Genomic DNA, 12,578 nt, shown 5'->3' with positions numbered 1-12,578 from the left:
TACTAAGTAATTCTAAACTTAAGGTAATGCAGAATAACGAAACGATATACTTCATAATACAGTATCCCATAGTAAATGATTTTTATCAGAAATTTCTTATTGAGCCTGTAATTCGAAAAGACAAGATACTACAGTTAGGCTACAGAACTGTTGGAAAGAGAGGAGGACACTTTAAATTATTAAAAAATTGTAATAATAAAACAGTCATTAATTTTTGTCAAATAGAACATAAACCGAATTGTTTATTAGATCTGCTCAACAAAAACACAGCGCATTGTAACATTAGTTATGCTAAAAACTATAAAAAAATCGACAATGTAAGAGAGGGCATAATAATATTAAATAATGATAAATTTATAATAGAAGATGGATTTAATGAAAAAATAACTATAAATGGAACACATTTAGTAATATTTGAGGATAAAGTAACAATCAACAATACAATTTTCGAAAACAAGAACACAGTGCTTATGACAACATAGAGTACCACGGTTTACAGAAATTAAACATCGTAAAAGAGTTGGAAGAACTAACCTTGGAAAACATTGACCAAATTGATATTAAAAACATTAAAAGAATATCAAACATAAACCAAAAGATAGAAACAAACCACAGTAGCATGAAGATAATTTTATGCGTTGTCACAATGATTCTGTTCATCATACTTATTGCAAAATTTTGTAAACGTACAACAATTAACCTTATAATGAGGAGGCAAACTCAACAAAGTAATGACCTAGTCATTGAAGAAATATTGAGGCAGGTCAATGCAAATGATACAAATAACAGCGAATAATCGTGGACGATTATACTTAAGAGAGGGAGGAGTTAACACATGACTCCCACGCCATGACTTCCACTCCAAACATCACATCACTACGCTAGGGAACATGCGACATCAGCAGTTTTGCCCATCAACCTTGAAGTCATCATGCTCCCACGCCAGTTGGCAGCGCTCGCAATCAGATGCTAGCTGCCAACAGACTAAACCAGCATTGTCCACGGCCTATGCGCACAATAGCGCACGGACAGTGCCAGACACCTCACACCAACATGTCGCGACAAGTGTCTGTGAAAGCACGATTGTGCTACCGTATTCAACTTCGTAGGCAATCAAAGCAGAATTTTGCGATCAGTTGACACTAGAATAACCAACACAAACATAACGTGCACACAGTCACGTTGGACAACACTGGACTAAACAAACAAAGTCTTTTATTGCTGACCACAACGTATGAGCAGCTGCGGTTCCAGTTTCTGTAATTCATAGAAATAAGATATCATAGGTAGATGTTAGTTCAATTTTAAGTTAAGCCATAAAATTATATTCTGAATAAAGTCAGTTAGTCTTCAGCAGCCAAACCATCAAGTTTCAATTTATTTCAAATGTATATTTTGAATAAGCAAACATAAAAATGCAACTGGTGCAAAAGGACAAATTCAACTTGTCTATACTATATATAAACCTATATCTATTTCGCCTAGTTTAAGTGATACGTATAACCGTTAGATGAATAAAACTATAATACTCTCTAGCAACAAGTTAACAGAGTACAAAAATGAATAGTACCAAGATTATTTTCATTGGAGTATCGTAATTGTTATGGTGAGAAATATTCCGTTCAGGTCTAATTTTACTGTGCGAATTGCGTTGTATTTTATTTGGCGTGTGATACAATTGTTCGGCAAGCGAACATTTCGATAGTCGATGCTAAATCTTTCGAATCTATTGGCAACCACAAAACGCTAGATGAGTACATCGAACAATCCACGCTTCGTCCATGGTTGAAGATGGTTGAAGAGATGGACTATGAACTACCCGGGCGGGCGAAAATCATCTGAACTGTTTCGAGGTAAAAACTGCAATTTGAGAAGAATTAAACAGAGGCTACCGAAAAGTGATCTTCTGCCTCCGATACTACTTAACTCCCATTTTTCGAAACTTCCTGACCATCAGAGGGAATGTCCATCAACTCGTACGCTGTAGACTGCGTGATGACGTTGGGCAATGAAATTGATGTCATGTACTTAAAATTAAAAGCGTACTAAATCCACAGTGACCATGTTCCCGAACTGCATGAAGGAGTACAGATCGGAACTTAACTAAAAATTAACATTCCGACATAAAAAGATTAAGATTTGACAGCCTCTGCTCCTTCGGTTCACACACGACTGCGATAACTACCAAACCACAGAGCGTTCAATGCTAATAGCACTTTTCTCAATCGATACCGAGTTGCGTGAAAATATTTACTTCACTTATTCAAGCAAATTAACCTTCTTCATGTTCATGAAGTTGCCATAAAGCCATAAATGCAGTGCATTTGAATATAAATGCAGTGCATTTGGATAAATTCCATAGTCTTATATTTAGGTTTAAATTCGATTTTCTTCTAACTTGTAGACACCGTCAATAGACGCAGATCTGTTTCTTCTGCCCTGCTTACCAGTAATACCGGCTGGTGTCTTAAAAAGCTTGGCTGCCTAGCTCAAAAATGCACACCTTGCCAACAAGCGGGAGAGGCGGCGGAAATCGCCTCTCTCCCACCATCTTCATCACGGACTTACTTACTTCCACAATTCCTGGTGGACACAGTCTTCGAAGTTTCAGTCTACTCTACCAAAGGAGCAACAAACATGGCGACCATCTCTCCCGGTGACTTATAGTTCGAAAAGGAGGCCAGTGCCCACTTGACTGAGTCTGCAGTGAACAAATTCTTTACAGCTAGCCAGTCTAAGCGATCCGGCCTATATGTGACCGATGCTGGAGTTAGGTCAGCCTGAACCGCCTCCGAAAAGTGCGCTTGTAGGAGTGTTTCTGCCCTCTCCTGCGAGGACGAAGTCCGAACCTTCCCTGTCCTTCACCTGTACCGCCACCAGATCTTGGGTTAGAAACTCTGAAATACAGAAGAAGTCTATATCGGTTCTAACGACTACACAAGAACAGGGTCTCTCGCTAGAAAGATCCCAGATTACCTTTCTATTTCTCGAATTGAGGCCTCTTACCTCACCTTTGTACACCAATGGTTCTTGGAATAAGAGGATACCCGGTTATCCGAGATGAACCTTTTCACGATGACAGCCGAGGCTGCCGATGCGTGATGCAGGTTCATCAGGGCAACTTCTATGCTGGCGCTGGAGCTTACAATATCGGCTCGATGAGTAACAGGTCCTCGTCCCCGCCATCTTCATCAACCTGCATTTCCTGCCCTTCCAGAAGCTTTTGGGTGGATGGCAGCATACCTTTATGCTCGTTGGGGAGCTCGTTGCGCCTGCATTCATCAGCGGCGGTGGTCACAGCCTCCCCAGCCGAGATGGTGTCGTTGGGGGACTCGGGTCGCTCTCCCGCAGCCCCAGCGGCAGTCGCCTCATGCACTGCTGAGCTGGCTACGGATAAAGTCGGTACTATAGTCATCCCCGTCGCAGGCTCCTGGCTCGCCGTTGTCATTGCCTTGGGCCTCCATGGCCTCATTACTACCTTGCTGAAACGGAAGTTCAGCCGGAATCCCTTCTGTCTGATATATTTGTAGGACTCGTCATCTATTGTTATGTTGACCGCTCAACGCTGCTCGCTATGACCTTCCATGCCGAGGTGCTTAAGCTCTCGTTTTGGTTTTCTACTAAACCAAGCGCGAAGTCGTAGGTCTTGTCCGCACTTTGGGGAAAGAATACCGTCATGCTTTGCAATTGTGGTATTTCTTCACCTCTCTTAACACACAGGACCGGACCCTTCCAACCCTCTAGCCTTGGCGTCATTTCCGTTAACCAGGTGGCCGCTTTCTCATCCTGGCAATCGACCAGCAGCATACCACCCTTGAAATAGATGCCGCTAAAGGCGCCAGTGTAGCCATCGCCCATGAATAAGGCGGTTACCAGGCAGTCTTGGAGTGCCGTCTGCTCTTCGGACCCCAGAGTCTCCGCCGGGTAGTTGCGGGGCACCACCGCAATCCGGTATTTTCGACTTACGGCTCTCGCCGGCGGTGGGTTAGGGTTGGAGCGTTTTCCACTGTCTTCCTGTGGTTTGTCTGCTCTGATTCTTTTCGACCTGGGTGACTCCTGAAGAGTTATTTGGCCGCTTTTCCGATCGACTGGCTGCCTCTTGGGGTGCTGGCCTTACATTGCTCCGTCGCTCCGTCCCTCCGACGAGGCTGCGTTGGCCCGGCGACGCCTCCGATTTCTGTGTCTTATTGCAGACGATGCGTTGGCACCTGCGCGTCGTACATTGTTAGGAGAAGGGTTGCTTTCCCTACTCAGAGCCCGCTTCTCAGCTGTCTTCGGTGTCATGCCGTCTTATCTTAGGTACCATTTGAGAGTGGCTCCACTCATGCCCGCTCTGCGTGGGTCATCGTGAGCTGGGCGTCCTACTACCGGGGTACGTGGGATGTTTCCTCGTTGCCTTCTTCTCTTTCGTTCGCCCCTCGATTCCACTTTTGTGAAACCACATTCCTCTTCACAGCCGATCCTGGTCGAGAGGGTTGTGTCACGCGATTTGTACTGCTACAGGAGGGCACGTCATCGTCGACGCGCGAGTTAAGGAACGTATTCCTTATAATAGTAACAAACAACAAAACAATATTTGCAATCGTAATTAATGTTGGGTGTTTTAATTTAAATGCCCAAACACTCTTATTTTGTTCGATCTGGCCACTATGGAAGATGTTATAAAAAACCAAGGATGATAGAAACAAAGATTGTGGAATGACGAGTTCAAGTTTTGTTCGTTGCGCATCTACGTCACGGTTGACCAACGTACAATCAGCTGATTTTCAGTTGTTTGTTTTTCTTTGCAATAAGAAGCAATTTTGTATTGCAGGCATACAAAAACATGAACAACACCAAAAGTTAACATCAATATAAGTGAATATTTTATATTATTTTATATTTTTACATATTCATTTAATTGAATTTTCATTGTATTATTTGAATTTATATCCTACCTGGCCGTTGGCGAAAATGCAGCTAAGTTTTTGCTCCAAATTATTTCTGTGGAATTCCGCGGTTTTAATGGAAATCCTAAGGCGTTTAATTTCTGCTAACTGCTCGTTTTTGCACTTTTTCAAAGTTCCAATAACACTATTCAGCCTTTGTCTAAAAATAATAAGAAATACACATACTTATGTAAGAAAAAGTAGGGGTATGCGAATCCAGTTCGATTCGAGTCGAATCGAATCCTTAGATTCGATTCGATATTCGAGTCAAATATCGAATATTTCGAATAGTTCGAACTATTCGAATTATTCGAACTATTCGAATAATGCGAATATACGGGTCGAATCTCGGATCGAATAAAGAAGTAAAATCTTAAATAGATTATTCTATTGCAGTAATAGAACAAAATTAAAGAAAATAAAACTATTATTTAATTCAAATTGATTTAGACATTTATTAACAACGTTTTGAACAATATAATTAATCATAAACTCATAAACGTCTCTAATTAAATACTTATTTCTAAGAAGTTCGTTTGTTCACGTGTTTTAATGGAACAACGTTCCTCTATTTAATCATAATATTCAATTAAACATAACGATTTAAATTTTTATTCAAAAATAACAACCGAGCAACATTATCAGGTGATAATGAATTTCGTTTTTCAGTCACAATGTCTCCAGCAGTCGAAAAGAGCCGCTCACTTTCAACAGACGTAGATGGAATTGGCAAATAACGTCGAGCCATCAGAGATAACAAAGGATATTTAATTGATTCTTTTTTCCACCACTGAATAGGATCATCCCAAGGATCAATATTTTCCGAATACATGTATTGAATAAGTTCTTGATCAATGTCTTTCTCAAGACGCAAAGTTACTGTTTCTTCTCTATTAGTTTGTCGCTGTTTCATGAAGTCCCAAAACTTGGTGGGTTTGATTACAGGAGGCTCAGCAACAGTTTCATGTTCATTTTCAAAAACATTGTTCGAAAATTTGCAAGCGATAATCTCATCCTTAATTCCTTTTTTTATGTCATCCTTCATCTTTTCATCAGTTAAAAAGTAATCCCGATAACGAGGATCAAGAAATGTGCATTTACGATATAACGTATCTTGTTCGATCTCACAAAACCTAATTTTTAAACTACGGATTATATTGGTTGAAAAGTTATACCCCATGGGCATCTGAGATTCGTTTTCACACGTTGAAATTTCTAAGTCCTCATCATTATTATTATCATCGTAATCACTACCTTCATCATTAAAGTTATTTAGACCAACGTTTGTCTCGTGATCGAAATTTAGATTTTCTAGAGCTTCTTTAATCCCTTGAATGATTGACTCAATCATAGAGATCGTCGGGTATTTTGATCCACAAGAAATTTTAGTGGCCTCATTCAAAGGATCTAAGACGTTAATAATATCACTGATTCTCTTCCAGTCAGTGCCAGACAATCCAGTTACACTTGCACTTCGCGAAAGCGCAACAGATAATGGTTGTTGCAATTTTTTCATGCGCTCGAGCATATCGTAATCCGAATTCCAGCGAGTTGGTACTGATTGAATTAATTTTAATGGTGTTTTATCACTTGAAACCTTTTGAGCATTCTCAAAGTCTCGTCGAGCCGGCTCAGATTGGTGGAAGTGTGTTGTTATATGTCGTGCCTGAAAAAAAAATTGTGTTAAAAATATATTTTGAATATTTCTGATTAAATTTGATTCAATCATAAACAAATTGAGTTTCATAATTATTTTTAAGTTTGCAATGCTTTCAATTATTAGTACGATAAACTTTACCTTTTTTAATAATTTCTCAATTCCTTTGGTGTGTTTTTGGCAATCTTTTATAACCAGTTGAAGTGTATGCGCAAAACAATGGATGTGATTCCAACTACTTTGACGGATAGCATTACAGATGTTAGCACCATTGTCAGTAGTAAAGAAAATTGGAACATTAGGAACATCTAATAAATTCCACTCCAACATCATTTCTTCAAGTTTTAATTTAATATAATTTCCTGTGTGACGATCTTCAAGTTGCGTTAGGCCAATCATTAAATTTTTCAATTGGAAATTACTTGTCATGTAATGTACAGTTAATGATAAGTAATGATGCCCAGATCTTGACTTCCAGTAGTGAAAGATAAACTCATTAAGCCAGATGCTATATCATTCTGCAATTCGTCCATCAATTTTTGTTTGATTTGTTCGTATAAATTAGGACAGAGACTACGGGAGCAAGTAGTACTTGATGGCGGATCATATGTAGAATCGAGTCTTTTTAGTAATCTTCGAAAACCTGTATCTTCTACACAAGAAAAAGGTTTCAGATCAATTGCTATCATCTCCATACATAGTTGATCTAGCTCTGCTTTAGTAGGTGGCCCGAGTTTCTGACGTTTTGGCGATTCTTTAGTACTCTTACTTTCTTCTGCAACTATACCCTTTTTTCCTATTTCAACACATTTCTGATATAAAATAGGATGTGTTGAATATAAATGCTTTAACATAGGTGACGTAGTAGCTAGAAAAACATAATGATTAATTAGTATAGATATATATGTGTATATAAGTCAGAAAAAAACATCATACATGTTGGTAATTTTAATACTTTCGAGCAAGTATTGCATATTGCTTTTCGGTATCCTTCAGTATTGAGCTTAAAAAAATTCCAAGCAGGACTCCGATGTGTTGAAGACACAACCTCATTATTACTTCCCACACCAATTTCAGCTTCCACTTCCATAATCACACTTTCCTCTTCCGAATTATTGGAAGACATTTATTTAATTAAAAAAAATAACCAACGTTTGATTTTTTGAAAATTTTAAACGAAAATGACAAATGTACGTCAGATGCATGACAGAGATTCAGATACTACTGGCGCTAATTAAAAAATCATGCAAATAGTCAAATATTAAAATATTCGAGTAGTTCGAGTAATTCGAATAGTTCGAGTAATTCGAATAGTTCGAGTAATTCGAATAGTTCGAGTAATTCGAATAGTTCGAATAATTCGAATAATACGAATATTCGAGTCGAATGTCGATTCGAATAATTCGGTTCGATTCGCGTCGAATAATTCGAAATTTCGAATATTCGCATGCCCCTAAGAAAAAGATACTTCATCAATATCAATTAGGACTAACATTTCTGTTTCCAAATGCAGTATTTTTTCGTCTTTCTCATCGATGATCTGCTCTCCTGCCATTTGAGGTGCCTCCCCAACCTCGTCTTCTTGAATTACTTCAACAGGGGCGGTATTCTTCAACATTGTTGTTAACATCTCTTTTTTGGAACGAGACTCCATCCTTTTCTGCCGTTCATTAGCCTCTGCAGGAGCAGTGGTTAACGTGGGAAAAGCGCTAGGATGCAACTTAGTTGGATTCCGCGAACTTAAACCTGCAAGAGTGTTTGGTTATAAAAGTAAAATTATTGTAATCAAAATGCTATAATTACCCATTTCAAACTGCAAGTTTCTTTCGAATGTTTCATGCATTTTTATCATTATTTTAGTACTGTTTTATCTTTAGGGAAATGGAAAAATCTCCATTTCGTAGCACAATTTTTACCATTATTATTATTGCATCCGAACACTGCGCAACACATTTTAAAAAACATACAATTTCACAATTAATACAACACTTGAAAACACAATTCGAATTCACATTCAAAAGCGCGTGCAAAAATAAGTCAACCGTGACGTCAGCAAGAACAGCTGACTGAAATCAAACATGCGCATTGCGTAATCTCTTTCTCTATCATTCTTAATAAAAAGCGCTTGTTTTGAGCAGAGCTAATTAACTCTCGTGTGCTACCGCTACGCCAAAGCAGAGTATAGCACCTCATTTTTGGCTATTGCTACAGCTCTGGTTTTTTACCTACTTTTACATTGTTCTGCTATGGCTACCGGCAAAGTGAGTGCGGTAACTATACCATAGCAATAATTCCAGAAATTTTGGTGCTACGGAGTAGTAAATGAAAACCCTGGTTATGAGTATACTGTATTTAAAAATTTATTGACCAGTTTAATACAGAAAAATCTTGCAAGCGCGGAAAAATTAGTACGAAAATCTTTGGATGCGAATTAAGCGTAATTGAGAAGAATATACATATGCTTTATACCTAAAGGTGCTTACAAAGCGGTGATGTAGGAGCTCAATTCGATGAAGATAAAATCTTTTTCTCCAAAGAAACGCACGACATTGCCAGACAATTACATTCCACTCTCGTTGAAATTCGACGCTTTCAATTAATTTCCAACTTTTAAGTTTCGTCTAACCTGGTCGGAAAATGAAGTGCCTAGTAGTGCTAAAGCAAAGGATCTTAACCTTTTTGGCGACAATGTAAATGACGTCGAAATGCCATTCAATGGCAAAGTCAATCAAACTCCAAATTTAGGCACGCATGTAAATCATAATAATAAAAGTATAAAAATACAAATCTTTATATATATAAATCTTCTGACCGTGTGTTTGCATTTGAACTGCTCCTAAACGGATGGACCGATTTTGATGAAATTTTGTGTGTATGTTCAAGGAGATTCGGGAATGGTTTAAATTTACAATTTGGTCCACTGGAAAATGTTTTCATTTGTAATCAATTGTTAATTTTGGAATGTTTGACTGATAGATGGCGCTACCATCGCAGTATCCAGTATTCAAACCTTAAATTGGCGTAAACGTGCATTAAAGAAAACGATGCCAAAGTAAAAGGCGACATCTGTGGATCAAGTTTTTATATTGTGGACAGAGTTGTTTGTTCTTAAGTAATAAATTGGGTGATTCAATACATCTATGGGTAGCTATAACATTTTTTTCATACCTGCTAACTATTGGAGGGGGTATCTTGACAGGCACTTTAAAATTGCAAAAGGTCTGGCATAAAAAATAGCGGCATAACTGAAGTGTTGATAAAAAATTTGAGATATACAGAAATCTTTTCGAAGCATTGCACAGAGCAATGCAATATTTAAACTGATCCTTCCTGAAAAATGATAAAATTGCTAAATATTGGGAATGGTAGAATGGAACTGCAATCAAATACACAATGCAATGAATTAAAACTGGCTCATTTATCATTCGATGAATAATATACCACGGGCATCCCAAAAGACTGATGCCATAACCTTGCCAGCTAATTTTTTTGTCTTTCCACGCTTGAGAACCGTTTCTTAATATGCAGTCCACCAGGTTGACATCCGATTGGACTCGATTGATTTCACTGATGCACAGCCCAAATTCAAAAGTATTTTTGCCCCAAAAACCAATTCTTTCTTAAGGCACGAAATGCTTTTTGATTCATTTTTGTTGCTTCATCAAAAATGCGATTATTCCTTAACTAATACTTATAATCTAACTAATAGAAATCATATAGATGGTATTAGTGGTACTATCTATGTATCAGCCACAATAAAACGTAAGCGGGTCCTCTAGTAGTTTATAATTTTTTATATAGTAACAATACACGACAACAAACGGAGTACATACAGGAGGTAGTATGTCCATGGTGTGGTTTGGACTGCTTGCGTTTGTATGCGCTGCTTAAACATTTGAAATTGTGTCATGCTCGCTTCAATTTCACATATCAACCGGCAGAGAATGGCGCACATATTGACGTGACCATAAACGATTCTTATGATGGTTCGTATGCGGAATCACTGTACGAGTTGGCTGGTCCGTCAGGTTGTTCCTTTGCGCGAACATGTGGTCCAGTGCGTCGTACAACTGTGACAAATTTACTAGTCTGCCGCCCGCGTAGACAGAAAACCTGCTTAGACGAGTTTCTAGTGTTGGACGAGGACGATTTAAGCAATCAGCGTCCTTACATTACAGGCCATAATAGGTGGGTTATCTAGTATTTTTGTGTTGAGTGTTCATAAATAATTACTTTCTTCTAAAGACTATACCACCAACCGGGACCTGTTTACTTGTACATTTTAAGGAACTTTATATCGATTCATAGGGTGAATATGACCCACTGTGGTTACGGCAGTTAACGATACAAATGATTAATGAAACATCCGATGTAAATGAGGGAGAAAATGAATTGAATAAGCTTTGGATAATAAAGAAGAGTTATGTACGCGACTGTCAAATGCCACTAGCATAAAAAATGAGGCTTGCAGCCACAAGATTTTCCAGCCAGTCGATTTGACACCATTAGAGCTTTAGTCGCCTAGACCAAGGTCATGTCCGCAGAGTGGAATCCAGCGTGAGACCAAGATAAGTGTACGGTTTCTGAGGCCGGGCAGAGACCTAAGTCTCGCGAACGGGACGATGGTGGTCTTAGAATGGTCTCAACCCCACTGCACCACCCTTTTGCGAGGCTTAAACTTCACTGCAATAAGTCACAGATAGTGTCCTCAAATTAATCTCTGGCTATAATAACAATGTTATCTGCATAACCTTAACAGCGGATCCCATTCCCAGTTAGCAATACTAATAGATCTAAAAAAAAAAAACAAAAAACAATCGTAATATCTATAATGATCTCTACAAGTGACTGCTATATATTCAAACTGGCAAGCAAGAGTTCTTTTTGGTTTTGTGATCTGCTAAATATTAGGTGACAAATCTGATTTGTTTTAATAGTACACAAAACGTACCAAATGTGTTATTACTACTGGAATATTAGTAGGCAACCCGTACGAAGTCTTAATTTATTGCCTATGTCTAGTGAAATATTTAGAATTATACATAAGTATGTATATAATATTGAAAATTTCGGAATTCTCAAATAATCAAGTGAAAATTTAGTTTTTACTATTAATCTTGATGAGTTATGTATTTCCTATAGATCCTCTGAAATTGTTTTTATAAATAATTGTGCCTTCTATATATTCTTATTTCATTGCTACTGCTACTTGATATTGCTGTTGCAACTTTTGTACTGTCTCCCGATGTTTTGTCATATCTTTTTCCATATTCTCCAATGTATCGTTTGAACCTTTCAGTTCTTTCGAAATATATTCAATTCGCTTGCCAACATTTTGACGTGATTCCTCCAGATCCTGCTTCACTAAAACGGGTCCATACAACTTGTAGACTTTATTATCTGGACCGAGTATATTTAATTCGTCCAACACACATTTATTCTCATTTAATTGAGATTCAAGGAGTGTACGCTGTTTTACCAATTTCACACACGCTAAAAAAAAGAAAAAACAATTCTTAACCATTTAAAAACATGATACATAAGAATGTAAACATATATACATATGTACATGCACATTTATTTTGTTTTACTGCGAATAAGTAACCGTAATTCGGCCGACTAAGACTTACTTTTTTGCAGATTTTGATAAGCTTCGAGCTCTGATTGCAATTTCTTCACCAATGCAGTGCTATTTTTATCCATTTTTAAGAACTATTCCAGAAATATTGAATTAATATTTATATTTTTTAAAACAGCTGCGGATGAAACGACAAATCCAAGTCATGGATAAATGTCCAAGTAACACCACATGAGTTTATGCAGCGAATTTTAATATAACTGTCAAAGAGCAAAGCGAATTCAATGACAGATAACAAATTATAGAATTGCCAAGTATGTAAATTGCAATTAAAATATATCATGACTACACCTAATTCTTAATTAGTTTTTCCATTCAGCATCCGTCTAATACATTTTTTTTTAATAGATTTTTA

General features: G+C 37.8%; 2 protein-coding genes and 1 long non-coding RNA gene across 6 annotated transcripts; all 3 read right to left on the bottom strand.

Moving 5' to 3' along the window:
* Positions 1–1,349: 1,349 nt before the first annotated feature.
* Positions 1,350–3,549, bottom strand: LOC125778816 (uncharacterized). The gene is made up of 2 exons (XR_007422954.1): positions 2,977–3,549; positions 1,350–2,897 (listed from the first exon to the last, which is right to left on the bottom strand). It is a non-coding gene; the product is annotated as an uncharacterized LOC125778816 (long non-coding RNA).
* Positions 3,550–3,558: 9 nt separating this feature from the next.
* On the bottom strand, positions 3,559–8,526 carry LOC105223780 (zinc finger BED domain-containing protein 4). Of its 4 annotated transcripts, XM_049458108.1 has the most exons (4): positions 8,389–8,526; positions 8,079–8,331; positions 6,727–7,453; positions 6,463–6,594 (listed from the first exon to the last, which is right to left on the bottom strand). In XM_049458108.1, exons 1-3 carry the CDS (start codon positions 8,435–8,437, stop codon positions 7,387–7,389), a joined length of 369 nt encoding a protein of 122 aa, XP_049314065.1. In that variant the 5' UTR covers positions 8,438–8,526; the 3' UTR covers positions 6,463–6,594; positions 6,727–7,386. The 4 variants fall into 4 exon arrangements, with proteins under 4 accessions (XP_049314064.1, XP_029405563.2, XP_049314063.1 ...); XM_049458107.1 differs by lacking the exons at positions 6,463–6,594; positions 6,727–7,453 and adding an exon at positions 3,559–5,088; XM_029549703.2 differs by lacking the exons at positions 8,079–8,331; positions 8,389–8,526 and having other exon boundaries at positions 5,281–6,594; positions 6,727–7,662.
* A 3,033-nt stretch (positions 8,527–11,559) lies between these two features.
* LOC105224533 (probable prefoldin subunit 6) lies at positions 11,560–12,404 on the bottom strand. The gene is made up of 2 exons (XM_011202645.4): positions 12,216–12,404; positions 11,560–12,078 (listed from the first exon to the last, which is right to left on the bottom strand). Exons 1-2 carry the CDS (start codon positions 12,286–12,288, stop codon positions 11,774–11,776), a joined length of 378 nt encoding a protein of 125 aa, XP_011200947.1. The 5' UTR covers positions 12,289–12,404; the 3' UTR covers positions 11,560–11,773.
* Between the last annotated feature and the right edge of the window lie 174 nt (positions 12,405–12,578).

The sequence above is a fragment of the Bactrocera dorsalis genome, chromosome 5 (genome assembly GCF_023373825.1).
Source record: "Bactrocera dorsalis isolate Fly_Bdor chromosome 5, ASM2337382v1, whole genome shotgun sequence".
Lineage (NCBI taxonomy): Eukaryota > Metazoa > Arthropoda > Insecta > Diptera > Tephritidae > Bactrocera > Bactrocera dorsalis.
This window is presented reverse-complemented; position numbering and strand designations above follow the sequence as displayed.

Coding starts and splice junctions, on each gene's coding strand:
- LOC105223780 (XM_049458106.1), bottom strand. CDS start 7,014: ATGACAAGTAATTTCCAATTGAAAAATTTAATGATTGGCCTAACGCAA.
- LOC105224533 (XM_011202645.4), bottom strand. CDS start 12,288: ATGGATAAAAATAGCACTGCATTGGTGAAGAAATTGCAATCAGAGCTC. Junction 12,079..12,215: donor TTATCAAAATCTGCAAAAAA/GTAAGTCTTAGT, acceptor TCTTTTTTTTAG/CGTGTGTGAAATTGGTAAAA.